Source organism: Leguminivora glycinivorella, chromosome 4 (genome assembly GCF_023078275.1).
Source record: "Leguminivora glycinivorella isolate SPB_JAAS2020 chromosome 4, LegGlyc_1.1, whole genome shotgun sequence".
Lineage (NCBI taxonomy): Eukaryota > Metazoa > Arthropoda > Insecta > Lepidoptera > Tortricidae > Leguminivora > Leguminivora glycinivorella.
This window is the reverse complement of record NC_062974.1, coordinates 376,984-404,750: the sequence shown is the minus strand read 5'-3', so window position 1 is coordinate 404,750 and position 27,767 is coordinate 376,984. Positions and strand designations below refer to the sequence as shown.

At 37.7% G+C, this 27,767-nt stretch overlaps 1 protein-coding gene across 1 annotated transcript; it reads left to right on the top strand.

Annotated features, from left to right (window-relative positions):
- Positions 1 to 20,168: 20,168 nt before the first annotated feature.
- On the top strand, positions 20,169 to 27,419 carry LOC125225135. Its single transcript, XM_048128707.1, has 2 exons — positions 20,169 to 21,483; positions 26,727 to 27,419. The coding sequence occupies exons 1-2, from the start codon at positions 20,299 to 20,301 to the stop codon at positions 27,417 to 27,419; spliced, it is 1,878 nt and encodes a 625-aa protein (XP_047984664.1). The 5' UTR covers positions 20,169 to 20,298.
- Positions 27,420 to 27,767: the final 348 nt, after the last annotated feature.

Genomic DNA, 27,767 nt, shown 5'->3' with positions numbered 1-27,767 from the left:
TGACTGACTGTTATCTGTTAATCTCCAATCTTCCTGTATTTTATTTATTATTCATGTTGTTGGGGACTTGTGTTTATATCATTAGTTATTACTTTGTTTCTTAAGCAGGTACTATCAATTCTTCTAAAAACATTAGCTCACCTTGTATCACATATCTGTTGGCACCAAAAGTTGGCAATCTACAAATCCAGGTTTAGGTTAATTCAGATTAGAGCTGTTGAACTTATTATACCTTTTGCCCTCGTGTTTAGGTTAAAAATGTATATGTGTGGTCACATAGCGTAAAATCAGGCTTCGCATTTTAATAGTATTTAGCTTAGTTTCGTCATAATCTCGAGGTTTAATACAATGTACATCCAAAGTCATGTGACTGCCGCAACCAAACATTTCTGAACGCTTAAACTGTATACTAGTTTATGGTAAAACAGGTCTATCTTTTTGGTTCCGCCAGGAGGCAATGTACTGGATCTATAAACAAAATTTGCATAAAACGCACGCATGTTTGCACAATTGGCTCAAACATTTGATGCGATTGTAATGAATTTACTTAGTTATACAATTAGTGTTGGAGCATTGTGTTTACTATTTGGAACTGTTGGTAAGGAAGGTTTGATTATGAGTCAGGAGGTTATTTCAAGAACCAGCCAGAAAAACATACTGTCTAATGTCGGGTGATTGGTTCACTAAATTTAAAACTAAGAATACGTTAATTGACACGATAACTTGTGATAACCGATCTTTAAAAATCTGAATGGCGATACATTTGACTATACACTTCTAGCTGACTTTATGGCATCTTTAATTTTACTGTACCTTTATATTATGGAGTTAAGAATTAAGGTAGGTCATATACATGTCACGTCCCCGATAAAATAAGATCATTTAATGGGAGTTCCTCAAATAATGAAGTATAGTATGGGGTTCTTCAAAAAAGGAGTGTACAAGTTTCTAATGGGTCGGCAACGCGCATGTGACACCCCTTGAGTTGCAGGCGTCCATAAGTTACGGTGACCGCTTGGTATAAAAAAATAAACTTGTTTTATCTTCTTTTTGCCTACTTTTCCCTGTTCATATACTTAATTTATGAATCGTACACCCAAAATTTTATCTTTTCCATCTGAAATTAAGATGAGATTTAGCACAACCTAACCCCAAACAGATAAGATCAAAGCAGCTTCTCTAGTTCAATAATCTACTTCTTCCATTGTACTCTTCTTCAAACGGTACAAAACTTTACACACAAAAAGCGCCCGTTCGTTTTCGCCTTCATTCGCTCTCTCAAAGTTGTACTCAGTGAAGCGTTTGATACGAAAGCACACGTATTTAAAAGAGATAAAAGGCACGTTCACAACACGCTGTGATAAGATAAGAGAATACAGTCGCCATCTGATATATCGGAGCTCGGATCGGACAAAGTGTTCATAAATATTGAAACACGCCTCTAATACCAAAGCGTTAAAGTGCGTGTTTGCATTTCGTGCGCTCCTATACACCGTGGGCCTGAATAACCCGAAAGATTTAGACCACGCATTTTTGATGTAAAAGCCAACAAAAAATATTAAATGACTTTTGTTTGTTTGTTTTTTTGTCTGGAAGAGATCGCTCTTTAGCGATAAGATCGCCTCTTGTTTTACCTCTTAAGTTGTTATGTATACTTACTATATTATTTCCTGTATTGAGGTGTGCAATAAAGAGTATTTGTATTGTATTGTAATTTTTGGACAAAAATAAATATTTTAACTGTATTTTGTTTACTATTTGGAATGTATAGCATAAGACCTGCCGATGAGTAAGGCTGCCAGAGCTCAACGAGGGTGCGGTGTGCTGGTGACGGAAGGACCCACGGAACTAATTTGTTCCGTCTATTGTCCTTTGAGTCGTCGGCAACCCAAACCCTCCTTGGAACTTGTACACACTTTTCTGCTGTGTTAAAAGTACTTGCACAGCAAAAAAGAGTGTACAAGTTCCAAGGAGGTACAAGTTTCTAATGGATTGGCAACGTGCACGTGACACTCCTTGAGTTGCAGGCTTTCCATCATCCGGACCGTACGCTTGTTTGCCACCGACGTAGTATAAAAAAAAATGTATTTTCACATAAAAAAAAATTTTATTCGTAATACTGGCACTTAAAATGAGTTTCTTTTTTCCAAAAAACCTAAGTTTTGTAAGGATAGAAGTAAAAACTTGTCACTTTTTGACATCTATCACTGAGGATAGTGAGACTATTCTCTATAATGGCATCAACGCCGTTAAGAAGGCCTTTTTAGGGTTCCGTAGTCAACTAGGAACCCTTATAGTTTCGCCATGTCTGTCTGTCCGTCCGTCCGTCCGTTCGTCCGTCCGTCCGTCCGTCCGTCCGTCCGCGGATAATCTCAGTAACCGTTAGCACTAGAAAGCTGAAATTTGGTACCAATATGTATATCAATTACGCCAACAAAGTGCAAAAATAAAAAGTGGATAAAAATCTTTTATTAGGGTAACCCCCCTACATGTAAAGTGGGGGCTGATATTTTTTTTTCATTTCAACCCCAACGTATATAGGTATTTAAAAATGAATAAGGGTTTACTAAGATCGTTTTTTGATAACATCAATATTTTTGGAAATAATCGCTCCTAAAGGAAAAAAAAGTGCGTCCCCCCCCTCTAACTTTTGAACCATATGTTTAAAAAATATGAAAAAAATCACAAAAGTAGAACTTTATAAAGACTTTCTAGGAAAATTATTTTGAACTTGATAGGTTCAGTAGTTTTTGAGAAAAATACGGAAAACTACGGAACCCTACACTGAGCGTGGCCCGAAACGCTCTTGGCCGGTTTTTTACTGAGTAACAATAAGATTAATTTTTTTTTCAATTGGTAATAACTCTGAAACTAGGCGTTTTCTAGAAAAATTTTAATATATGACATCATAGTCTCTAAATGTGGTCTGATTATTCAGGCCCACGGTGTATATATATGAGATGGTAACTTCGCAGTAGATTTACTGGCCGAAACTTGTTTCGGTGAAATAATTCGGGCTATTCATTTGAGAATGTAAGGGGTAAGTCGCTTTGTCAGCGTCGGCTTGGTAGTAACTAATCTTTCCTTTGAAACACACGCGTTGTTCTACCCTTTTGTACCGACACCTAATAAAAGATTTCTACTGTAATTTATAATGTTGTAAGCTATACAGGGTGTAACAAAAATGGTGGTGATCCGTTTAAGGGCGTATTCAGTATCGTATTCTCATCAGGAAAAAGTAGGATAAAAAATTTTTTTCGCAAAAAATTTTTTTATCTTTGTATGGAGATTCGACCGATTCGCGCGGCCCGGCTCATACAAAAGTGAAAATTTTTTTAGCGAAAAAAAAACTTTCTTCCACTTTTTCCTGATAAGAATACGATACTGAGTACGCCCTTAAACGGATCACCACCATTTTTGTTACACTCTGTATAGGAACCCAATATTTTGAATTGATAAGAAACTTTTTTTTTTCAGGTATACCTCAATGAGCGCTTGAATCGAAATTATTTAAATTTTGATTATATATTCGGTAAGAATTTAATGTTATTTCGGTTTTTAGTCAGTAAACACCTGCATATCGTCACTACTTTAAAAAAAACTTGTATCTTCGTCTGTCAATGAAAAGAAAATTGTAGTAAGTATGTATGGAATGCATATAGACTTACTGCGTTTTAACTTTGAGGGACAGCGTGAGATACGAGATTTTTAAAAGTAGTGACGATATGTATACAGCATGCTCCATAAATAACAAGTTATAGTGACACTGGAGACATTAGGCCAAGAGGCAGCCATGAGCTAACTTAACCCACAGTAAAAGTAGCATTTTTGTCATAGATTTTGTCCGGTTTTGACATTATTAGTGCTAGTATGACATGTTATTAATGGGTAATCCTGTATTAAGCACTGCCCGGGCACCAAAATGATTTCTCGGTTTAGTCCATGGTTGATTGGTAGAGAATGTCTCCTGGGGCCCATTTTTTTAGTATGAATAGGTCGCCGTTTGACCACGATCACACCTGATGGTAAGTGATGATGCGGTCTACGGTGGAGCACGCTTACCTATGAGATACCTATTTACTCTTGCTTTAAAGAGACCTGGAATTTACTCATGCGGAAACAAAACAGGGCATTCCACTCCTTGGCGGTTCGCAAAACTGAAAGTTACAAGTTACAAGCGGAAGTCTCTTTCCAACTTGTTATATTAGAAATTGACAACCACTTGTAAATTGTAACTTGTAGCTTCGAGAAATGGGCCTCTGGCATTAAGTCCGCCATTTACAAATATGCTATGCCTTTTATAATTATCGCATACTGGCTGAAAAAAGGCACGAAATAAAATTCCAAATAAAGATACCAAACGTATTCCAAGTGCAAACATCGACATCCCTTTAGTCTGAAATACAGTCCACATTTACCGCGGCTGCAACCCGTTTTGCTGCAGTAACAAAAGGGATTGAATGCAATAGAGGTCAATTTCGCATGAACAATCCGGAGTTTGTAGAAGTAAATGGAATTGCCCTTTATCTGGATACGTAACTAAATGCACAAACGCTTACCATAATAATCGTTCTATCTATAGCGTTCTTCCGTATTAGCTGAACCAGACTGCGTGTTGGTCGGCGTCTGGCGTCAGTGATTGTCATTTCGTCAGCTAAGTTTAGTGATCCTGGGTGGCTAGCCGAATGGCACAATCGCTCACGAAACGCTCACGAAACGAAGCGCTAGTAGATATCTATCTCTATCGCGCTTGCGTATTGGCGCGACAGAGCCAGCGGCGTATCGCTTTCGTTTGGCGTCGGAGAAATGCCATTCGGCTACGGGGCCTGATCGTTAATGGTACGTCGCGATCGAAGTGCAGTCTGGCTCTGTCGCCCCACTATGCACCGTGGGGATGGGGGGAAAGATTTTAACTACGCACTTTGGATGTAAAAAAAAAACGTATTTTAGTATGAAATTTATAATTTTTGTAAAAAAAACGACAAAACTACAAATCCCTTTTGTTCTTAGTATAAAATATTCAAATTACAAAAGATGTTACAAAAGTAAAGAAAACGACTACCTAATTATTATAATCTTTCTAGAATTGATTTATGATTAATAGTTAGGCACTGGTCCCACCGCGAGCTATGAGCTGTTGGCTATAAAAAATATTAGAAACGAACAAAAGATAAGCACCCCCTTGCAACTAAAAGAGACACGGTGATATTGATAGCTCACCGCTGGCTGCGAGTAACTATAAACATCGCCGTGTCTCTTTTATTTACACGGGAGTGATTATCCTTTTGTTTGTTTTTATAGCCGATAGCTCATAGTTTACTAGCTCGCGGTGGGACCAGTGCCTTAAGTAAAGATTTTCGTGCATGATTTTATTTTTACTTACACCTATTCACCGTGTTAAAATCATGAATGACATAACTGGAGCATCTCAAAATGCACCTTAATCCAATCCGCACTCGTTCCTGTCCAATTTAACTTATAACTCGAGGATGCGAGGAATATTTCGCCAGGAAATTCATGAGAATTAGAGATGGGACGGATAGTGGTTTAGCCGGATACCGGATATTCGGCCGACGCGACCGCCGGATCCGTTATCCGGTCACCGAATATCTGGTTTAGTATTTTTACTTAAAAGGAGTAGGTAAACTCGATGGCGCGGGTGTGTGATGTGCGGTGCTCATTGCAATGTGTTTTTAAGTAGTTTTAAGGCCGTTAAATAGGCAATTTTTGATAGAAAATAAATGTATATTTTTGTACTTTCTACAGTTTTTAATTATTTTTGAGATTACTCGCCTTAGAACTTGATTAGATTACTTTGTGGTTTGATATTTATGTTACTCAAGTTTTCTCTTAAAATTTTGCACTAAAACACTAACCGGTATCCGGCCGGATAGTAAAACGAGGACGGATATCGGATAGTTACCAGATATCCGTTGCATCTCTAATGAGAATCACGAGTTCGAGCCATTTTTAATGTTTCATAGACGATTGAATAATTACAACGCAATTTTGACGACGATGGGTACCTAATTGTGTGGATTTACGTTTTTTTGGAATATTATTTGCATCTTATTTTTATTTTTGTTGATGAAAGGTGACATCTAACTTTTGACAGTAATGACTTCAGAATTTCCACGAAGAGTTATTGAATTTGTACGATAGTCACTAAACTTATCGGCTACCGGCTGTACCAGTCCACCAATTGCACAACCACTCTACAACCACGTCAAAATGACAAGCATTAAAATATTTTTTTCCCTTCTCTAGCTCGGAAACACGTGTTTTGTCTTTTAATACCAGCGTAGCCGAATGGCATTTCTCCGACGCCAAACGAAAGCGATACGCCGCTTGGCTCTGTCGCGCCAATACGCAACCCGGGTGCGCGATACTTCTCGAGATAGATATCTAACCTAGCGCTTCGTTTCGTGAGCGTTCAACTCGTGAGCTCGATTGTGCCACACTCGGCTAAAATACAACTTTGCCACCCTGATTTATAACATCACCCTGACATAGTTCTACAGTGGCCTAGGGTTCAAATTGGTTGACTGTACATACTGGCTCAGCGCCAGGATATCTGATACCTACCCTAGCAACAGGTTATGGCTGCGGTACAGATTATTAATAAGTTACTAACGTAACAGATCCTTCACTTACCGGCAAAATGACAAATACCCCATGCTTTATTTAACTAATGCTAATAAGTTACTACGTAAAACTTACAAAAATAGTAGGTACGTGCGACTACACAGGGGAACGCGTGGCGCCTCCCTGCCACTTGTTACCTCGAGGCAACTAGCGGGTAGGTAGGTAGTAGGTACTGGGTACCTACTTTAACGCGCGACCGCGAGCGAGTAACGTCGCGGGTTGATGATACGGTTTGATAGCGGTAACATGGCTAGATTGAGTCAGTACAAAAATAGTAGGTACATTACGATACAAGTGCGAAAAAAGGGAGTTCGAAACGAGTGCAGGCGATAAATTCAATTATAACCGAAGGGAGTGTTTTAAATCGATACGAGTTACGAATTTCTTTTTCGCACGTACAACGCTTTTCAGTACAGATGGCCCTCTGAAGTTTCGACCTGACAAGAAATGGACCACGTTGCCCACCAGTGCGGGCTAAAAGCGCCATCTGTACTGAAAAAAACTTATTTGCCGTCGACGTACTTAGTATAAAATGAAAAAAAAAACACAACACACACACACACACACACACACACACACTGTTGAAATGTAACCCTTTTCATACTTGTGACAGCGACTTACCACAAACCAACAGTTGACGTTGATTCAATTGGCCAATAACAACCAAAGAGCAAACCTAATAAATAATAATATTTTTACAAAATAGATTATCCGGCTGACCCAGTTGCTGGGAAGCCAAACCCCAGGGCGGATTATTCTGTAATTCCTTTACAAAACGCTGCGTTCGTCGGAAACGGAATTTAGTTTCATATCAAACTAAATTGGAATTATCTAATCCTGTGGGAGGAATGTTGTAGGATGGTAATTATATTTGGGCCGGCGGACTAGATAGAAATATTAGTATAATTTAGTTGGAATAATATTATTTTAAAACCGCGTAGATTCGGGGTTTTATCTCATTCTCACGTAGTCAGGATTTAGATTCTTACTTTATTTATTATTTCTTTATTGTAGTGCAAATTTTAAAATCGATCTATCGAACCGACGAATCCGTGAACAATTGTGATATATTAAAATAATAGTAACAAAAGTTAGTGATTTTTGAAAGTAATTCATTGCTACCTAATAATGTTTTCAAAGTTTAAGATTCATTTCAAACATCTGGTGTAAGTACCTATTGTATGTTTTATTTGTAATTTTACGCATTTGTATAAATAATCTGTAACTGTTGACGTGTAATGTACCTATCCTGTGCATTTACGAAATAAATGAATATGAATATCAGTGTGCGTAGCCGAATGCACAAATGCTCACGAAACGCTCACGATAATATCTCTTTCGTAGCTATCTATCTCTATCGCTCTTGCGTATTGGCGCGACAGAGCCAGACTACATTGCCAAACAAACTCAGTAGTTACTACTGCGGCGTTTCGATGGCGTTTCGTTGCGCAGAAATGCCATTCGGCTACGAACCCAGATCTGTTTTGTATGATGTAGGTACTTTTTTTAAGAGTGTGTTTGAAATGTGCTAGAGAATGATGAAGTGAAAGATGAAAACGTCAAAATTTCTAAATAAATTGGCAATCCCATTGTGATTCAAAAACCAATACGATTTTAATTATGCGCAATACGATTTTTTCAAGAACTCCGCTTTTGAAATGAAAATGAAATATTTATTTTTCAAGTAGGCATATACAATGCGCATATGAACGTCAAATAAAGCTACGCCGGCTCTAACCCTACGCCTCAGCCTCGAGAAGATTTCAGTCCCCCCTCAGTTGGGAGGGGGGTATCCACTATGGGACCGGCAAGAAACTCGGCGGGCCACTTCTTTTCAAAACATTACATCTTATAATTAACATGCATTAAATAACAAGATAAAATTTGACATGCAAAAGTATTCATCAAAAAAAAAAATAACAAAAAAAAATTTGAATCTGCGACACTATAAAGTTACACATACTAGTAGGTAAATAAGAAATTAATATCTTACAATAAAACTGTTGATTGTTATTTGCTTAGTTGTACAAAGAGCGCGGCTTTTTATAACTTTGAAGCTTATACAAAGTTTGTAAGCCTCAAGTCTACTTCAAAACTTCAGTGGAAGCGCAGAATGTAGTTATCGTTAGGGATGTACTATTACTTATTGTAAAATAAAATAAACAGACTTCCAATTAATTAATGAATCTACGGTTGTACTCACGTTATTATATCGCTATTGCTGCGACATGTCACGGAGTTTAGCCGTCGCGTGAACTCCTATATGCCTGAAGAGGAGCCTCCGAATTGGCCCGAAACATGTCGCAGCAATAGCGATATAATAACGTGAGTACAACCGTAGATACATTAATTATTTGAATATGTCTCACGAAAGTTTAACGTGTATAATAGACTTCCAATTTTTAACCCTTTCATGAAGATGTCTAAAATTTGTCAATTTTGAAACATGTAATAGGTGAAATTCAAAATACGATGGAAAATATAGTTCTTATGTCCATTTTTGGTTTAAATTAAATATTATGTACAAGCAAAAATATGCCGGCAGAAAATCGCTTTTTAAGTGGTTAGTATAAAGACGCTTACGCGTCATTGTCGCTGAACGCAGACGTACGCATGATCATACTAACGAGCGATTTTTGATCAGCGAAAGCCGATTCAGCATTTCTACAGTGCAATAAATAAACTACCCCACAAAAACGGCTTTTTAATTTCAATAAATATACCAAAACGTTTTGTGTTTAAATTTATTTTCGTTTAAACGGAGTCATTATTTGTGTAATGGAATATGTAAAGATTTTTAATAAACTTGTAAAATATCGGCAGTTTTAATACCTCGAATGTTGCAATTTTTTTATAGCACCGGCCACAGCTTTGTTTACAATAATTCCGGCTAATTCAAAATAGGAATATAGCAGCCACCGGTGTTTCCCGATAGTTGCAAGTCATGCAACTTTCCCCTGATGGATTACTGATTCCATTGCTAAGCAACTCAATGGTTAGCAGTTGTAGTTGTTAGGACAGTGAGCTTGATTCTGATTTTGAGGAATTGTTATGATTATGATGTTACTAGCATTTAATTGAATTCAAAAATTCCGGAATGCTCTTTACAAACTTCCACCTCCCGTTATTGGAAAATAGGTTACCTTTTGTCTCTTTCTAATCCCCTATTTTCCAATAACGGGAGGTGGAAGTTTGTATAGAGCATTCCGTTATTGGAAAATAGGTTACTTTTTGTCTCTTTCTAATCCCCTATCTCCCTCTTCCTACGAAGGTAGGAAGAGGGAGATAGGGGATTAGAAAGAGACAAAAAGTAACCTATTTTCAACTATCTCCAGGTTCCTTCCTTCAAAAAATCACGTCAATTTGTCGCTCCATTTTGCGTGAAAGACGGACAAACAAACAGACATACTCACATTCCCATTTGTAGTTTGTACCTCTAATATTAAGTATGGATTTTGACACTAACTTGACATTACTTTTGACCCACATATCCGATTCATATTGTATCTAGATTCTAGTGAAAATTTTTGACGGTTATCGAGAGTTCACTCAGGCCGAATTATTTAGACATTTTAATTTCCTAACTAATACATGAAAATCTTCACCGTTTAGATGATTGACTCAGCTAAGGCTTTCTCAAGAAACTTTCTGGCGCGTGTAATGAACTGTAGCCCGCGGTATCCGGACTGAAACGACCTTCAAACTTTCAAGAAAGAGCTTAAAACTTTAGAGCAACATACAACTCCTCTGGTAACGCGTGTCTTTTGATTAACTGAACAGTCACCTACAATCCATACTAATATTATAAGGTACAGCGGGGCAAATCTTGACTCGGGGGCAAATGTAACTGGTCCATTTTTTCCATATTTTACAATGTTTGCATTATTAAATAGAGTGTCCATCGATTATGTATGGTAGGCGTGTTCAGTGGATACATGTAGAACTTAACATCATAGTGTAATAATGGAAAAAATGGATTAGTTACAATTGATCCCCAGTCGAGATTTGCCCCGCTGTACCTTAAATGGAAAAGTGTGGGTGTCTATTTGTTTATCCATCTTTCACGGCAAAACGGAGCGACGAATTGACGTGATATTTTAAGTGGAGATAGTTGAAGGGATGGAGTGTGACATAGGCAAATTTTTGTCTGTTTCTAACCCCCCACTTCCCTGGGGGGTGGAAGTTTGTATAAAGCATTCCACAATTTTTGAATTTAACGCGAGCGAAGTTGCGGGCAAAAGTTAGTAATGAAAATGAAAATGAAAAATGAAAATGAAATATTTATTTTTCAAGTAGGCATATTACAATGCGCATATGAACGTCAAATAAAGCTACGCTGGCTCTAACCCTACGCCTCAGCCTCGAGAAGATTTCAGTCCCCCCTCAGTTGGGAGGGGGGTATCCACTATGGGACCGGGAAGAAACTCGGCGGGCAACTTCTTTTCAAAACATTACATCTTATAATTAACATGCATTAAATAACAAGATACAATTTAACATGCAAAAGTATTCATCAAAGAATATGAACAGACTAGGTACTCTATGGAAATTAATTTCAATAAATTATATTATTGCTTAATAATACGTCGTTCTTCTTCAGAGAAAACATATCAAATTGTCACAGAAGAAAAAAAAAATATGAATCTCAATATCATTAAATATGTAATTTACCTACACAACATAAAATATAAAATATTTGATGTGCTTTCTTATCTGAACTGTGTCCTCTATACATAATACAATTATTTTAATTACTATTCGTTTTTTGTAGTTTCTGGTTCGGGCCATGCATGTTTGTCTGTCAAATAGTCCTCGACTCTGTAATAAGCCTTTAACATCAATGATTTTTTTAAGTAATATATATGTTACACAACGAAGGTTACAAAAATATCTGACACAAGATGTACAGAGCCGTAAAAACATGGCACATAGAGTTTTGAATGATTGAGGATTGACCGTGATTACCTTTTTGATTTTTGTCGAGCTCCCGATATATCGACGCAGAATTGCATGCAGTGTAAGTCTAACGTAGCACATATTTTTTGCGGCCTTCGAAGAGCAAAGATCGGAATTTGTTCGACATAATGATTGAAAGTCATTAGTCATAATTCTGAAACGGTTAACTTTTCAGGGTTTACGTTAAGGTCATCTACAGATAGATTAGATTGGGTTATGGCAATCCTGAAAAGTTACTCGTTTCTGAGTAAAACCAAAGACATATATAACTCCGTATAGACAGATAAAGTCTAAGAAAAAAACGTACCTCAGTACTATACAGAAAAAGGTACGGTGGCCTAGATGGCATTACACCTTTGAGGTACGCTCAGCTAGATGGCGCTAATATTAATATTTTGACATTTTAAAACATATCAAGCTAAGAATACGGGCCAAATTGTCAAAACTGAGGTTCAATAGTTTTAAGCCTGTGTCAAGAGATTGCACTCTATGCACCGTGATTACACATTTTACTTCGACAGTAACTCCCTATAATACTCGATCCTCTTTGGTAAAACGAAATGAAAATCAAACCTTCGATTTCTATCATAGAGGAATAAATAAAAAGAGAGTTGTACAGTCACCGGCATAAATATGTGATAATTTCTGTACCTTGTCATATTAACATCTTGTTAGAAATGTCATACGAAATTGACAAACGATTAAAAGCGACAAGGTACAAAAATCATCACTTCTTTATGCCGGTGACTGTAACTCCATACTTACATCAGTAAATGCAAGTTATTCGTAGTGACATCTAGCGTAATCCACGCGTCAGTCACGCGTCAACTAGCGTAAATTATCAATATTTCTGCTTATCAATAGATGTCGCGACGAACAAAAAATCTAATTTCTCAACAATTTTTAGCTAATATTATCGGTTTCTCTGTTTTCAATTCCTTCAGCTTGTATAAGTTGTAAACTGTTTTAATATTACATTTTTGGCAGACGCGACACTGTTGACACCTAGTGTCGAGTAGTGGTACTGATAATTTACGCTATTTGACGCGTGATTGACGCGTGGTGACGCTAGGTGTTACTACGAATAACTTGCATTTACTGATGTAGGTATGGAGTTACAGTCACCGGCATAAAGAAGTGATGATTTTTGTACCTTGTCGCTTTTAATCGTTTGTCAATTTCGTATGACATTTCAAACAAGATGTTAATATGACAAGGTACTTGCATTTTACTTAATATATGGAGTTACATCTCATTCCTCTGTGATCTCTATGGAAGTGACTTACGTCGATTAACTATTATGATATAGGCGATGCATCGCAACGCGACGACTGTCGTCGACGCAAGCCGCGGCGTTCCAATCATCGCTTTAGTAAGACCGGTATCTCCAGTTAATATTGACACTAAGGATCTGAGAAGGTTCGACCTAAACAAACTTTCGCTTTTGTCACAAAATCACTGTTCAAACATTAGGTACTTAAGGTATTTCGCTATTGTACTTTTCTCTTGAGAGAACCCCGAACCGACAAATCATTTTGACTAAGCTACCAATGTGATTGATACTTTACCTATGTCACAGTATAAGGACGACTCAGTATGTAGTTACTATCTCCGGCAATGGCGACGCGAAAGGTACTGCGTTCGAAAGGTGAAAGTGACCCTGATTGTAATCCGAAATACGAGTCATATTCTTACTGTCATTTTAATTGTCACATACTGTAGAGCTTCTGGGATCCTAGTCATAGACAAGACGACATCGTAACATCAAGATAAGTAATATAAAAAAAAACTTGTGATTACAGACACTATAAAAAAGTCGGGTGATTATTAACATTCATTATTTCAAAATTTGTTTCTTATCATGCAGAAACGTCTGCGAGCGATTTTACATATTTTTAAATTAAAGGGAAAATGGAAAAATTCACACCTCCGGCAGGATTCGAACCTGCGACCTTTGGCTTTTGGCCTTTGTGAATTTTTCCATTTTTCCTTTAATTTAAAAATATACAAGGCAGGCGTTCTCATCAACAGTCGGTCAGTTTGCTAGACTCTCTGTCTGTACTGTGGTTTATAATTTGCGCAGATCAGAAGCACAGGCTAGGACTAGCATATTAAAATACTGGTTTCATTAAAATAATTTACGTGCAACATCAAGTATGTTAACTGGAACAGGATTTGCCTGCGTCAACTATGTATGTGAATATTTAATTATATTAATAACGCATTATTTACCTTACATCATCATACTAATCAAATGTAAGATTAAGCGCATACATTTTTTTAAATAATAAGTAAAATACAGATACATTATATTATTTTATGATAATATATTTTTATCTATATTATGACTATTGACAAAGAGGATCGAGTATTATAGAGAGTTACTGTCGAAGTAAAATGTGTAATCACAGTGTATAGACTGCCATCTCTTGACACAGGCTTAAAACTTTTGAACCTCAGTTTTGACAATTTGGCCCATATTCTTAGCTTGATATGTGTTAAAATGTCAAATATTAGTCGTCACCTCCGCCACACAAAACGCTTTATGTGTGGCGGAGGTTTTAGTCTACCTCTGCAATGTTATGATGACTCGTCACTTAATTCTGAGCTCACGTGTCACATGTTATTATGATAGGATCATCTTTCGATTCCCACGGGGATTACAGTAGCGGAAAAAAATCTATCATACTGTTTATATATCGAAATCAATAAGTCGAAAATTCTTAACATAATACTTTTATATCAAGGAAACAACTATTGGATTAACATTAAAAATATGTATTTGAATACTTACGAGAGCCTGAGGCGGATTAGAGACTTTACACACACCAATTGTGTATGTTACTATATACAGTGGAAACTGTATAAGTGGAATCGCAAGGGACCGGCTGTTTAGTTTCGCTTATCCAGGTTTTCCATTTATCCAGTTTTCCACTTAACCAGGTTCAAATAAAACGTTTTCTCACTTACAGAGGCTCTCGCTTATAGAGGTTGTCGGTGCTAGTAATGTCGCTTATAGAGGTCAAATAAATATGTATCTTTTATTTAATGTGTAATTTAGTTTTTTTTGTCTGAAAGCTGAGTTAGTCGGGAGTGTTCTTAGCCATGTTTCATGACAATCGGTCGCGGTCGGGGGTTTTTTCAAAATTTTAATTTTCGTACAATAACACAAACAAGAATACTGAAAGCGCCTGCAGTAAATATTCAGTGTTATCGTAATACTTAAATCATGCAAATTGCTCAGTAGGCTGTTGACGATGCAGCACCAACGAGCGAATGACGGTCGCGCTCTCAAAGCATACCTAATCAAAGAGGATCGAGTTACTCTCGAAGTAAAATGTGTAATCACAGTGCATAGACTGCCATCTCTTGACACAGGCTTAAAACTTTTGAACCTCGGTTTTGACAATTTGGCCTATATTCTTAGCTTGATATGTGTTAAAATGTCAAATGTGATAGTGCCATCTAGCTGAGCGTACCCCAAAGGTGTAATACCATCTAGGCCACCGTGCCTTTTCTGTATAGTACTGAGGTACATTTTTTCTTAGACTTAATCTGTCTATACGGAGTTATATATGTCTTTGCTATAATATAACACTAGAGAATATAGGTACCTACTCTAATTTATATTTGAATTGATAAATTTCATAAATATTGGATTGATGTTATTTCAACTAAAATTTAGTAAGTTATTTAAATTACATTTAATTTAATTAAAAACGTTTTTCTTGATAACCAATTACATTAAGAGTAAGTACCTAATTAAATTACGAAGTTATTTGTGCCCAACACTGACTCGTAGGCGTAGCGTGTGTCTTCGAAAATGTCAATAGTTCATATTAGAAACTCAGTTCAGTTTAGTCTTGAAGGCACGCATTTATAACTTACTGATAGCGGGTTTATTAGGTAGGTACTTTTGGTACGGAAATAACGCGAAGGTCGAGCTTTATATATGTTGCTAGGTCGTATTTAAAGGCAACGAACCTTCGTTTTTAACCCCCATAAGTTTGACGTGTCTGTCTGGCTGTGTATGTGTCTGTCTGTGGCATCGTAGCTCCTGAACGGATGAACCGATTTAGATTTAGTTTTTTTTACTCTAAAAACTGAGTTCAATAGGGAGAAAAATAATTCTTAACTAAATTACCTTTCATGAAACTATCATTCGATAAATATCAAATGATAACAGTTCAAGGTGTAAATTGATTGGTACGAATTATGAATCATCTTCAACATTCCCTTGTTGTTTTCTGAGTAATCAGCTTTCTTTGAATATAGCGTAAGCCACTGTCAGTTTTAATTAACGTCGAGTATCGATATTGTGTACAATAATGTAGGGAGTGTTCTTAGACATGTTTCATGAATATCAATCGATAAATATCAAATGATAACAGTTCGAAGAAATTGATTGGTACGAATTATGAATCTTCAACCCCGCGAATTCTGAGTATCGCTCTCAATGCCGTAAGCCACTGCCAATTTTTAATGTCGAGTATCGATATTGTGCACAAAAATAACAAGCTTGGTACCAGAAAACAAGCAAAAGTATAGAGAAAACTATTGTAAGCAAATAGGCTGACCGTATTGAACAGTAATGTGGCGTTTGTTGGCCCAAGCCGTTTGTTGGCCCACAGCTATTTGGAACTGTGTGACTTGTGATCGACTTCAAACCGTTTATGTAACTCGCTACAGTGTCAAGACGGAATATGTCATAAATGCCACGCAGAGGCGCTACGAGTCATTTCATTTCATTTCATTTATTAACCATAATGTAATATGATCATTACATGGTAAGTCAGCATTTTACAATATTTTATAACATTTTACCCCCGTCCCCCGTCCGTTTAGACCTTTTTTAACCCCCGACGCAAAAACGACGGGGTGTTATAAGTTTGACGTGTTTGTCTGTGTGTATGTCTGTCTGTCTGTCTGTGTGTGTGTCTGTCTGTGGCAATGGATGAACCGATTTTGATTTAGTTTTTTTGTGAAGTTCATGAAAATCGGTCAACTATGTCGCGGTCGGGGGTTTTTTCATAATTTTAATTTTGTGGTTAGGTTATTTATAAATGGGCTTACTCTTGGCCACAGACTAGCCAAAGGCACAGACGTGGCCTACGATGGAGTGAGCTCGCCCAGAAGTTGCCTGTTCACTCTTGATTTGAAGGTTGCGGAAATATAGATTTGTAGATTACCTTGTGTAGATTACTGATATCAGAGATAATTTCGACCTCAGCAGCTGTGACCTGGGTGGCCGAGCGGAAACAGGCATCTGCCGCGATTGCAGAGTACGCTGGTTCGATTCAAGCCTCAGGCACTGCCCAACTAACAAAAATTAGTCTTATAGTGGCTTATAATGCCAAAAATAGTACTCTTATAATAACCTTGTAAACCCTTTACAAGAGGGCATTTGGGCACACCTTATAAGGCCAAAAACCTTATATCCCCCTTGTAGTTGCTATATTATTAGCTTTCTTATCTTGTACGTGTTTTATTATGGCATGCAATAAGAAAGTTAACCTTATAATGGCAAGAAAAGTGCTTTTAAAAGGCTAATGTACTAATAAGAATCATATTTAAAGCTTTAATAAAGGCAATTATACTTGTAAGAATCATATTCAAAGCTTTAATAAGGGCAATAGCTCTTGTACACGTTTTGTGATCATCAGATATAAGGGAGTAAAACTCATAACGGCGAAACAGGATGCTGTTTTAAAAGTTTATTGTGCTTTTCGTAGTGATTTATGTGTACATCATCATCAAGTCATCCATTTTGCAAGTTAGTAAACGGTAAGTTAACTTTTACATATTACAATTATTTGCTTATTTATTATGAAAACTGTGTGGGAATCCAATTTCATGGTGAAATGTGATATAAAATGTGTTGTATTATTAATGCGCCCTTGTATTTCAACGGTTTTGTACTAAAAATGCGGTTAATTAATTTTGACATGTCTTGAGCAAGGCTGTTATAAGAGTAAAAGCAGTAAGCACATCATTTACAAATACTCTATAAGAGTAAAAACTTTATAATAGCCACCGGTGTTACTTATGATTCGCCATTTTATATATCTTTAGGGTTCCTTCTCACAATTAGTGAAATCCCGAACCTTACCATCTAGTTAAATATTTGTAACGGATACCAGTTAAAAATTCATAACGTTATCGTTAGAGAGCAGATTTCAGGTAGCGATTTAAATATTAATATGAATATGACTCGCATACAATATTTATTATTTTTTCTACACACGAAAAAATGTATGGGAACATAAAAGTAAAACCCTTTTTGGATGCTTTTGTGAATATTGGGCAAAAATTATAATGATAATAAATAAAAATAAAAAAAATATTTATTTATACTTATTTCTTTAATATTTCTTCTGCGCATTGCACAGTAAAAACTTCTATTATGGCTCAAAGAATATAAAAATGAAAATAATTCACTTCTTATATATATTTAAATTGAAAGTCTATTATTTAGAATAAAATCTAAATAATAGATTATAAACCACATGACATGTATTTAAAAAATTGCACTAGTCATATCCATATTAATATTTAAATCGCTACCTGAAATCCGCTGTCTAGTTATCATGTACTTGGCGCAAAACTTTGAAATTGCATTTTTGTTCGAAAGACCGTTCTTTTTAAACCGGTATTTTGGGGAACGCTTTGATAAAGGTTTGGTTCGATTAACCGGCATAGAACAAAATAAAACCGTGTAGTCCGCAGCATGTCAGGTAATACTGATATTTTCAATATTTCATTAGGAAGTTATACCTAGAATTTTCAATTTAAAACAAACTTGTGCTTCGGAATATTTAATCTTCTGGTGCCTTATTTTATTACTTCCTATTGATTTATTGTAAATGCTGAGTCAAATACTCTATTTGATACTTATTATTATGGTTATTGTTACAGAATCTGTGGATGAGATACATAGTCAGCCGTTTTTAGTGACGTGAAGATGACAAACTCTTCTCCTCCTCTTAGTAAGTAAGTGCTATTGAAAACCACAGACGATTTCAGTACCGCCATCACAATGGACTTTGTGTCGATAACTATAAACAGCCTAGCCTAAGACTTCAAATAAATATTTTTTTTTATTACAGATGAACTACAAAACGGCACATATTCTGATGGAGAAAATCAGTCACAATCATTACTTACACCCAAAAATAAGCCAGGAGTGGTGGATCAAAAAACATGCAAAATGGAAGAGGACGCAGGAAATAGTTTAGGTTGTAAGAAAATCACACCAAGCAAAGATGGCGCTGATAATTCAAAACAAGAAAACGAAAATCAATATATCTTTTGTGAATTTGATGAAGACCTCGATAAAAGAAACTACTTATTATTTTGGAAATTTACTGATAGGTTAATTACAATTTCTACCACCGTGTAGGCGCTCTGAAGAATATATTAATATTTTGAAGTATGTAGACTCATTGAAACAGCAACATCGTGAGCAATAGAACTGAAAATATTAATCTTATAAAGTTACTTGTATCGGTTTGGTTTCGTTGCACATAAATAAATATCTTAAAAACAGTGAGTTTGTCTTTATTTGTCCTCAATTTTAACCTGTCTTAGTCCCAAAAGGACTACATATAAAATCGGTTTCTTCTTAAAATAGCCTAACATTGTATTCACTTATTCAGATCGTCCAACATTCACAATGATAACCCGCAATAAAAGATTTTTTTTATTTCAGACCAAAGTCCATAAAGTAAGGAATACACTTTTGGAACTTATTCTAATAAAGTTAATCTTAAAAATAAATATTAGTAGGTACTGATGGATAAAAAAACTGAGTGCCTTGGTAATAGTCTCTTATACGCTCAGTTATGTATAATTGGCCACCTCCGAGTGCTAGTCTGGTATAACCGGTGGACACTCTATTTAATAATGTAAACATTGTAAAACATGGAAACAATGGACCAGTTACATTTGCCCTCCAGTCGAGATCTGCCCCGCGGCCCCGCTGTATATACCTTAACATTTTTCACCGCAGAGCTACAGACACCTTAAATAAGAACAAAAAATATAATTATTAAGCTAAATCCAAACTCAATTCATCATTTAACGATATACCTGTATTACTGTCACTGCTGCTTGCTGGAGGCCTTGGTCACTTATTCTTTCATATGTGTAATTTATTTCGGTTTTAATGTCATAAATGGTTTGAGAGTGCTGAGCCTATCAATTTTTTACGCCGTAGCAACCGATGAGCGGCTGAATTTTTGGATCTTAAGGTTTGAAGGTCTTGTTTGATGTTATATCAAAACAGACAGTAATGTCTTACTTTATAGCTGCATTTGCGATTACGCTATACATCGATTTATGCATTAGTTTATGTTTATACGTGCTCCTAGCTAGTACTCAGTGTTACAAACTCTTTGCAGAATTGAAATATGTAGTATAGATTTTTCCTGTCATTTTGGCATATGTTTTTTGTTTAGTTATAAATTGTCATTGATTGTGTTTGGTTTTGTAATCTCATAATATTTATTAAATATACATTTAAAAGGTAAACAGCAGTTATCATTCGTAATTAGTTCCATACAGTCCATCTCCGTCTTTTTCATTGGTCATTCGCCCCATTTATTCAGTGCCTATTTAGTTTCTGACAGTTCCGTTTACGTGTTTACATTTCATTTTGTTTCATTGTTTACATTCATATATTCACGTAGTTCTCATCGTATGATCACCCGTAGCAAAAGTAAAATAATGTCGGCTAATCCCGACGCCGTTTTAGCACCTCCACAGCCTCACAGCTCTGTTCCGCAAGGCGACAGGGCACCTAGCGTTCACACGGCGCAAAGCAAAAGCAAATCTTCTCGTTCTTCGGCGACCGTAAAAGCACAAAAAGCTGCAGCTGAAGCGATCGCTCTGCGCCGCCGCCTGGAACGAGAGCAGCAGCTCGCCGCCCACGAGCGCGACCGTGAGCAGGCGCTCGCCGCGCGGGAGCGCGAACGAGAACTTCAACTTGCGGAGCTGCAACGGCAGGTCGAAGAGTGTGAGCTGCAAGCTGAACTCCAAGCTATTGATGCCGAGGCAGGGAGTAGCTGCGCAGGTCGTAGCCATTCAGATCAGGTGAGCGTGAATAGAACAAAAAAATGGGTTGAAAACCATCCATTCAATGACAATTGTGGTGATAGGGACATGGACATTCCGTTCAATGACAATTGTGGTGATAGGGACATCCCTGCAGTAGGATGCGAACCTCTCTCAGGTCCATCTCCCGGCCATACGGTACCACCACCGATGGCCACTCGGGTACCTGCATTCCCTATGAACCTCCTTAATCGTCAATCGGAACCGGCAGTAGGATGCGAACCTCTTTTAGGTCCATCTCCCGGCCATACGGTACCATCACCGATGGCCACTCGGGTATCTGCATTCCCTATTAACCCCCTTCATCGTCAATCAGAACCGGTAAATGCCACCAAAGCGTCCGAGGCGGCCGGCTATATGCCCCCGCTCTTCCCCACGGAGCTTGGCCAACCTGTTCTCCTGCAAGCGGTAGCCGACACCGCGGCCGCAGCGAAGGCTCTCGCTTCAGCTTCCAGTGTAAAGAAACTGGAATTACCTCAATTTTTTGGTAACACGCTGCAATGGTTACAATTCAAACGTATATATAACGTAACTAAAAATAACTTTTCTCCTCTAGACAACATAAATCGGCTCCACAATGCGCTCCGCGGCCCCGCCCGGGACGCCGTCGCGGCGCTGCTGATGTCCACGGAGGACCCGGAGGAGGTGATGCGCGCTCTCGAGGACAACTTCGCCCGCCCCGAGCTCATCGTCTACAAAGAGGTCAATTCTTTAAAAAACCTTCCTCGCCTGGGAAACGACTTGAAAGAACTAGGAGTACTGTCGAATAAGGTACGCAATTCTATTTCTACAATCAAGTTATTAAACCATTTAGAGTACTTGTACTCTCCTGAGCTATATCACGCCGTTTTAGGGAAACTAAACCCTACAATGAAAATTCGGTGGACAGACTTCGCCACGCTTGATGCCACAGGGCGTCCTAAGCTCGAAATATTGTCTGATTTTTTAAAACGCGAGTTCGATCAACATATTCGTTTCGGCTTGTCACCAGAGTTTATTGCTACACAACCGCAATATGTCGCTGAAAAAACACATAAGCGCGAAATCATTCACAATATTTTTACGCAATCAAAGTCGTCATCGAAAGTCAAACATATTAAAAAAGAAATATGCGCATTTTGTGATAATGATCACGATATAAAAGATTGTTCAAAATTCAATTCTTTATCTGTTGATGAACGATGGCAGTGGTTACGTGAAGCCAAAGTTTGCTATAGGTGTTTAAAGGCTAGTCCACACCAGTGGAATACGTGTCGGGTGAGGCCGTGCGGCGTTGACGGCTGCCCACTTCGTCACAACGCGCTTCTTCATAAACAATTGTCAGCGGCTCCACTAGTCAACGTTATTCACGCCCAGGAAACCAACAATAACCCCACGTCATCTCACCAACCTACCGACGAAAAGGTAATAGTGTCTACTACCTCTACCGGCACACAAAAGTCAAATGCAAAAGTAGCTCCCTGTTCCCGAGCTCACTTAAAGATCTTACCTGTCACTGTCACGGGGCCTGCCGGGTCCTGTAACGTCTACGCGTTCCTTGATGACGGTAGTACTGCTAGTCTCATAGATTCCAGCATTGCCACGCGTATAGGAGCGACTGGGCCAAAACAGACCATAACGGTAAACGGTGTGTGCCAACTCCAATGTGAGGCTACTATATCATACGTAGATTTTCAAATTAAAGGTAGGTACACAAATGAGACCTTTTCAGTGAGAAATGCTCGATGCGTGGATTCTTTAGGTTTGCGGACGCAGTCACTCAAACGTGAAGCGCTTGAATCCTTTTCACATTTGACTGACTTAGTCGACGTTCTAACATACGAAAGCGCTACACCGACTGTTTTAATAGGCGCCGAACATTGGTACTTATCAATCGCTCGTGCTGTTTGTGTCGGCGGTATTAACGAGCCAGCCGCCTGTTTAACAGCACTAGGATGGACTTTGTACGGCGTTGTCTCTAGTAAGACCAAGTTAGTTGAATTTATTAATTACACACACACAGAAATAAATAATGATGAAAACTTGGAGTCTCTAATCAAAGAACAATACAAACTAGACTCTATAGGAATCACAAAAACGGAAACATTGCATAGCAAACTAGACCAGCGCGCAGTCGACATTTTGGAAGCAACTGCCATACGACTGCCCACTGGTCGATTTGAAGTAGGCATGCCTTGGCGTGACGGTATACAGCGTGTTCCTGATAGTTACCCACAGGCGATGTCACGTTTTTTAAGTTTGGAGCGGTGCATGTGCAAAGAGCTCGATTTTGCTAAGTCATATAATACATTTATTAACAATATCGTCCCATTAATGCAAATACCGACTAAGTGACTTTTTGACGAAATCGAGTTTTTAGCACCTATAGAATAAGATTTTCAAGGGCTACAATATGTTAAAACCCATGTATTGATACGACGCTGCATTCAAAAGATAGCTTCCGCATAAAGTTACTTAATGGTCAATTTGTTGCATTATAAACTGCCAGAATGTAATATGAATATTTAATATAAACTTTTATGCTTTATCCGCCAAGTAGAACCTTTTAATGGTGTATAGTGTTTTTTTGCATTTAAACATTTTGTTAAAGTAGCCATCTTATGTTCTACAAAAAAGTTTAATGTGTACATATTTGATTTTTGCAAATAAAACTATCAACAAAATTCTTTATTTTAAGCCAGGCTAAATACACCAAATGTCTTTAAGATGTTTTTCCAGAAGATGTTTGTTTACAAACATCAGCAATTTCATTCTACCAAAAAGTTGTATAGGGACTATAATTGGTTTTGCATGTGATGTGACGAAGGAAAGGATAACGGTCTATTACTGCAAATACCGACTATGTGTAAATAGGCGATTTTGAGATAATGCGGTTTGAAAGTTTGAAGGCACGTTTTATATGAAAACATGAAGAAATTTACGTTATGTGTATGGCATTTTAAACCCTATATTTTTTTGTTTACTACTTTGTCGTATATATATTCAGAATGTATTTAGTTGACGATCAAATACGATTTAATGAAACAGTCGAATACCTACTTAGTTGGTTTTTCCTGTAGAAATAAATGTTTGCATATTTCTCTTCTTTATACATAATTATAACCCATTGTTTGTCTTAAATAAAGCTTCGTTTTTCATACGATGTTCTACAACCTAAATGAGTTTTTTCTGAAATATACCGGGTAATAATTATAAGTTAGCCAGTAAGCTAATATAGTCAGTAGTTTTTAAGAATATTGTACGCTCGAAATGGGCACTGTTGATACTGTATTTCCTGTATATCATACCATCTTATGTACACAGTTAACAATGAATAAACTTTACTTTACTTACTAGCATACCTACGGTACGAGTAGACTTCAGATGTCACAACTGTGTACCACTTCACCAACTGCAGTATTAAGTGGTTGAAACCACTCATGGTACCCTTTAGGTATTAAATCTCTGTCACAAAGGCTGAATAAAGTCTTGAGGACACTTAGGTGGAGTCGAGGCACGTCGAATCGAGCCCTGCATACATTTACAATGAACGATGAATCCGATTCGACGCGTCGCTAATGGACGTAGTTTCATAAGAAATGCAGAAGGCGAATTAATGAGATTCGACTCGGCGAGCTTAGTGGTCACTAGGCTTAAGTTCATATCGAGATCTGGACGTAGCACAAGGCAAGAAAATCAACGCCACAAATTAAACTCCAGTTCAGTAGAACCACCTCAAACCTCTTAATGTATCATATCATATTTCTATCTCGGTCTAAAGCTCGATAAACAACTAGCTATCTCTGCGTTCAAGAAGATGGACTTACGCAGACTTTTTGACAAAGGTATCGTAACTAAATAGTACCATGAGTGCTTCCAATCACTTAATACCTAGTTAGTCTAGCATTGTCAGCCGTGTTACGGACGTGTTTGTATCGAATTCCACCAGCGATGAAGATGTTGTTTAATAACTTTTTATCACTCTTGCGCAGTAAGTGTGCAATCGCACGAAGGCGTATCAGGAGTAAAAGAAAAAACTTTTTCCCAAAAGAGTGTTTAAATTTGTATTTTGGACTACCATAAATACTTTTTTATCTTTTTATTGCAAGTGTGATGAAAAACACTGCATGTAACTGGGGGCGTAAGAATATTGCAAACATGATTGCTTTAAATCGCCCCAGAAAGCTATGTAATTACCGTTACACATTACTTTTTCTTACTTATTACCTCATCTACGCCTACATTTTAGTGACTTTGGCGTAAATACTACAAAACTTTAAATAAACTATTACTTCAGGTTATTGAGCGTACAAAAACTATTTACCTATACTAAATGTAACAGTGTAGATAGTGAAATTTCGAACATAAATTATGGCGGACTTCGGATTGCTGAGACAGTGAACTAGTATGTAGTAAGTACCTATGCATATTATGCTATTACCCAAAAACGCATTAACAGATTTGTAAAATTCTTTTTGTGATTTCAAGGGAATGCTATTGCGTTACTTCTTGTTAAATTTTACTGAAATCGTTTAAAGTATTTTGTGAAAAATCTCCTAAAACCGGTTGAAGAGGATTTTTTCAAAATTTTTTTTTTGAGAATAACTCTTCAAAACCATAAATAAAGTATTATTAATGGTTAGTAATGTTAAAAAACTTTTTATTACAAATGTACCAGTTAAATTGACAATGATAAGTGAAGTTTTGTAACATAAAATTAGAGCAGCTATATTTCCTGCAACTAAAACCGCCTATGTCATTGAGAATATTTAATATATTTTGAAATAAGTTCAAAACTTTTGTATATTTTTCTTTTTTTGCAAATCATAAGTAAAGTGTATTAAAAGCAAAGCTTAATCAAAGGGAAACACTGCTTTATATGTATTAATAAGAGAAATATACAAATTTTTATTTCTACAGGAAAAACCAACTAAGTTTGCTACTATTTTTTTTAAATCGTAGTTTTATCGGCAATCAAATCAAGCCTGGATATTGTTTACGATTAAGTATTAAACAACACAATACGGGCTGTAGAATGCTGTATACAAATAGTAATTTTTTTCATGTTTTCATATGAAATCGTACCTTCAAACATTAAAATCGCATTATCTCAAAATCACTTTTTTGCACATAGTCGGTATTTGCAGTAAGGGGACGATATGATAACAAAAGGTTACGCCGAGGAATGTACACCAGAGACCTACTACGCGCAGTACAATAACAAATCTGACAACATTCGCCTCTACCTTCCTCATTTCGGTGTTTACCACCCTCAAAAACAAAAGGTTCGTGTAGTCCATGACGCAGCAGCCAAGAATGAAGGAGTCAGCCTGAACTCCTTATTGCTATCAGGTCCTGATCTTCTTCAACCTCTGCTGAAAGTCCTGTTTCGCTTTAGGGAATGTCGTGTGGGAATAACCGCAGATATTAAAGAGATGTTTCCCCAAGTGCGAGTAAGAGAGCAAGATAGGGACGCTCTTCGATTTCTGTGGAGACCCGATAAAACGATCGCTATTAAGGAGTACAGAATGACGTCTGTCATCTTCGGCGCCTGCTGTAGCCCCTTTATCGCGCAATTTATAAAAAACAAAAACGCTCTTGAACATGCCGATTTATACCCGCTAGCTGTGGACGCCATTTTGTTCAACCACTACATGGATGACTATATTGACTCTCAAGATGGCGTCGACGAAGCGGCTCAGTTAGCGGCAGACATTGTTACCGTGCACAATGCTGCTTGTTTCGAGATGCGAGGATGGATTTCTAACGCGCCAGAGGCCCTAAAACTTGTCCCCGAGGACCTTAGAGCTACTCAGCCGTTAGAAATCGATCTTGGGGAATCCGCCAACAGCATCCGAGCCCTAGGCATAGCATGGAACCCTACTTTAGACATGTTAGGTTTTCGCACAGGTTTACTTGAAACCGTTCCTAGTTCACTAACAAAACGAAAAGTTCTGTCACATGTCATGCGCGTGTACGACCCATTGGGTCTTTTAGGTCCTATAGTTATAAAGGGACGAATTTTGTTCCAACAGACTTGGAGATCTAACATTGATTGGGACACCGAACTCCCACAGACCGAATCATCTAAGTGGTTTGAATGGTTCCAAGAACTTTTAAAAGTTTCTTCGTTGAAGATCCCGCGTTGGTATTCAAAAATAAAAGGCTCGGAACCTTCATATCGAGAACTGCATGTTTTTGCGGATGCGAGTGAGCTTGCCTACGCCTGTGTCGCATATTGGCGCTTAGTGTACCCTGACGGCAGCATCGAGCTCATTCTCATCGCAAGTAAAACGAGGGTCTCCCCACTTAAACCTATATCTATCCCGCGATTGGAGTTACAAGCCGCTTTGATAGCTTCTCGATTAGCACTCGTTATCAAGGACAGCCATCGTAAAAAACCAACGCGTACATATTTTTGGACCGATTCGATGACTGTCCTCCAATGGTTGCGTAGTGATGCACGAGCGTTTAAGCCTTTTGTTGCCCACCGCCTAGGTGAAATATTAGAAAATTCTGCTGTCAAAGACTGGCACTGGGTACCGACAGACTTAAATGTGGCTGATGACACAACTAGACTTCGTCCAATTGATCTAACCCTTTCACATCGGTGGTTTTTTGGCCCATCATTTCTTTTAAAGTCCCCGAGGACTGGCCCACAGAGCCACTTAATGTCACATCAAACCTCGAAGAACTTAAATGCCAACCAATTGAGTCGGTGGCGGTAACTTCAGTTAATGGCGTTTTGCCAAATCCGGTCACAGCAAATCTAGAATATTTTAATGACTGGCTCCGGTTATTACGTGCCACAGCCCGGGTACATCAAGCTGTGGCAATTTTCGGCAACATTTTGGCCTCAATTAGAAATTCTAAAGTAAAAAATGGAGCGGTTCCTTCTCGCTCGCGTTGTTCATCAACGTCCACCACTCACACACCTTTGAACGCAGACCTAATAAAAGCCGCTGAAAGGCATATTTTGCAACGGATTCAACTGGATAGCTTTTCCGAAGAGTTCCACTGTATTATCAACTCAAAACCGATTCCTTCAAATAGCCGTCTCACCAAACTATCACCCT

Excerpts from the sequence above, each read along its gene's own strand:
- LOC125225135 (XM_048128707.1), top strand. The coding sequence starts at position 20,299 with ATGATCACCCGTAGCAAAAGTAAAATAATGTCGGCTAATCCCGACGCC. Across the intron at positions 21,484-26,726 it reads TAGGAGTACTGTCGAATAAG|ACTTGGAGATCTAACATTGA; the intron begins GTACGCAATTCT and ends TTGTTCCAACAG.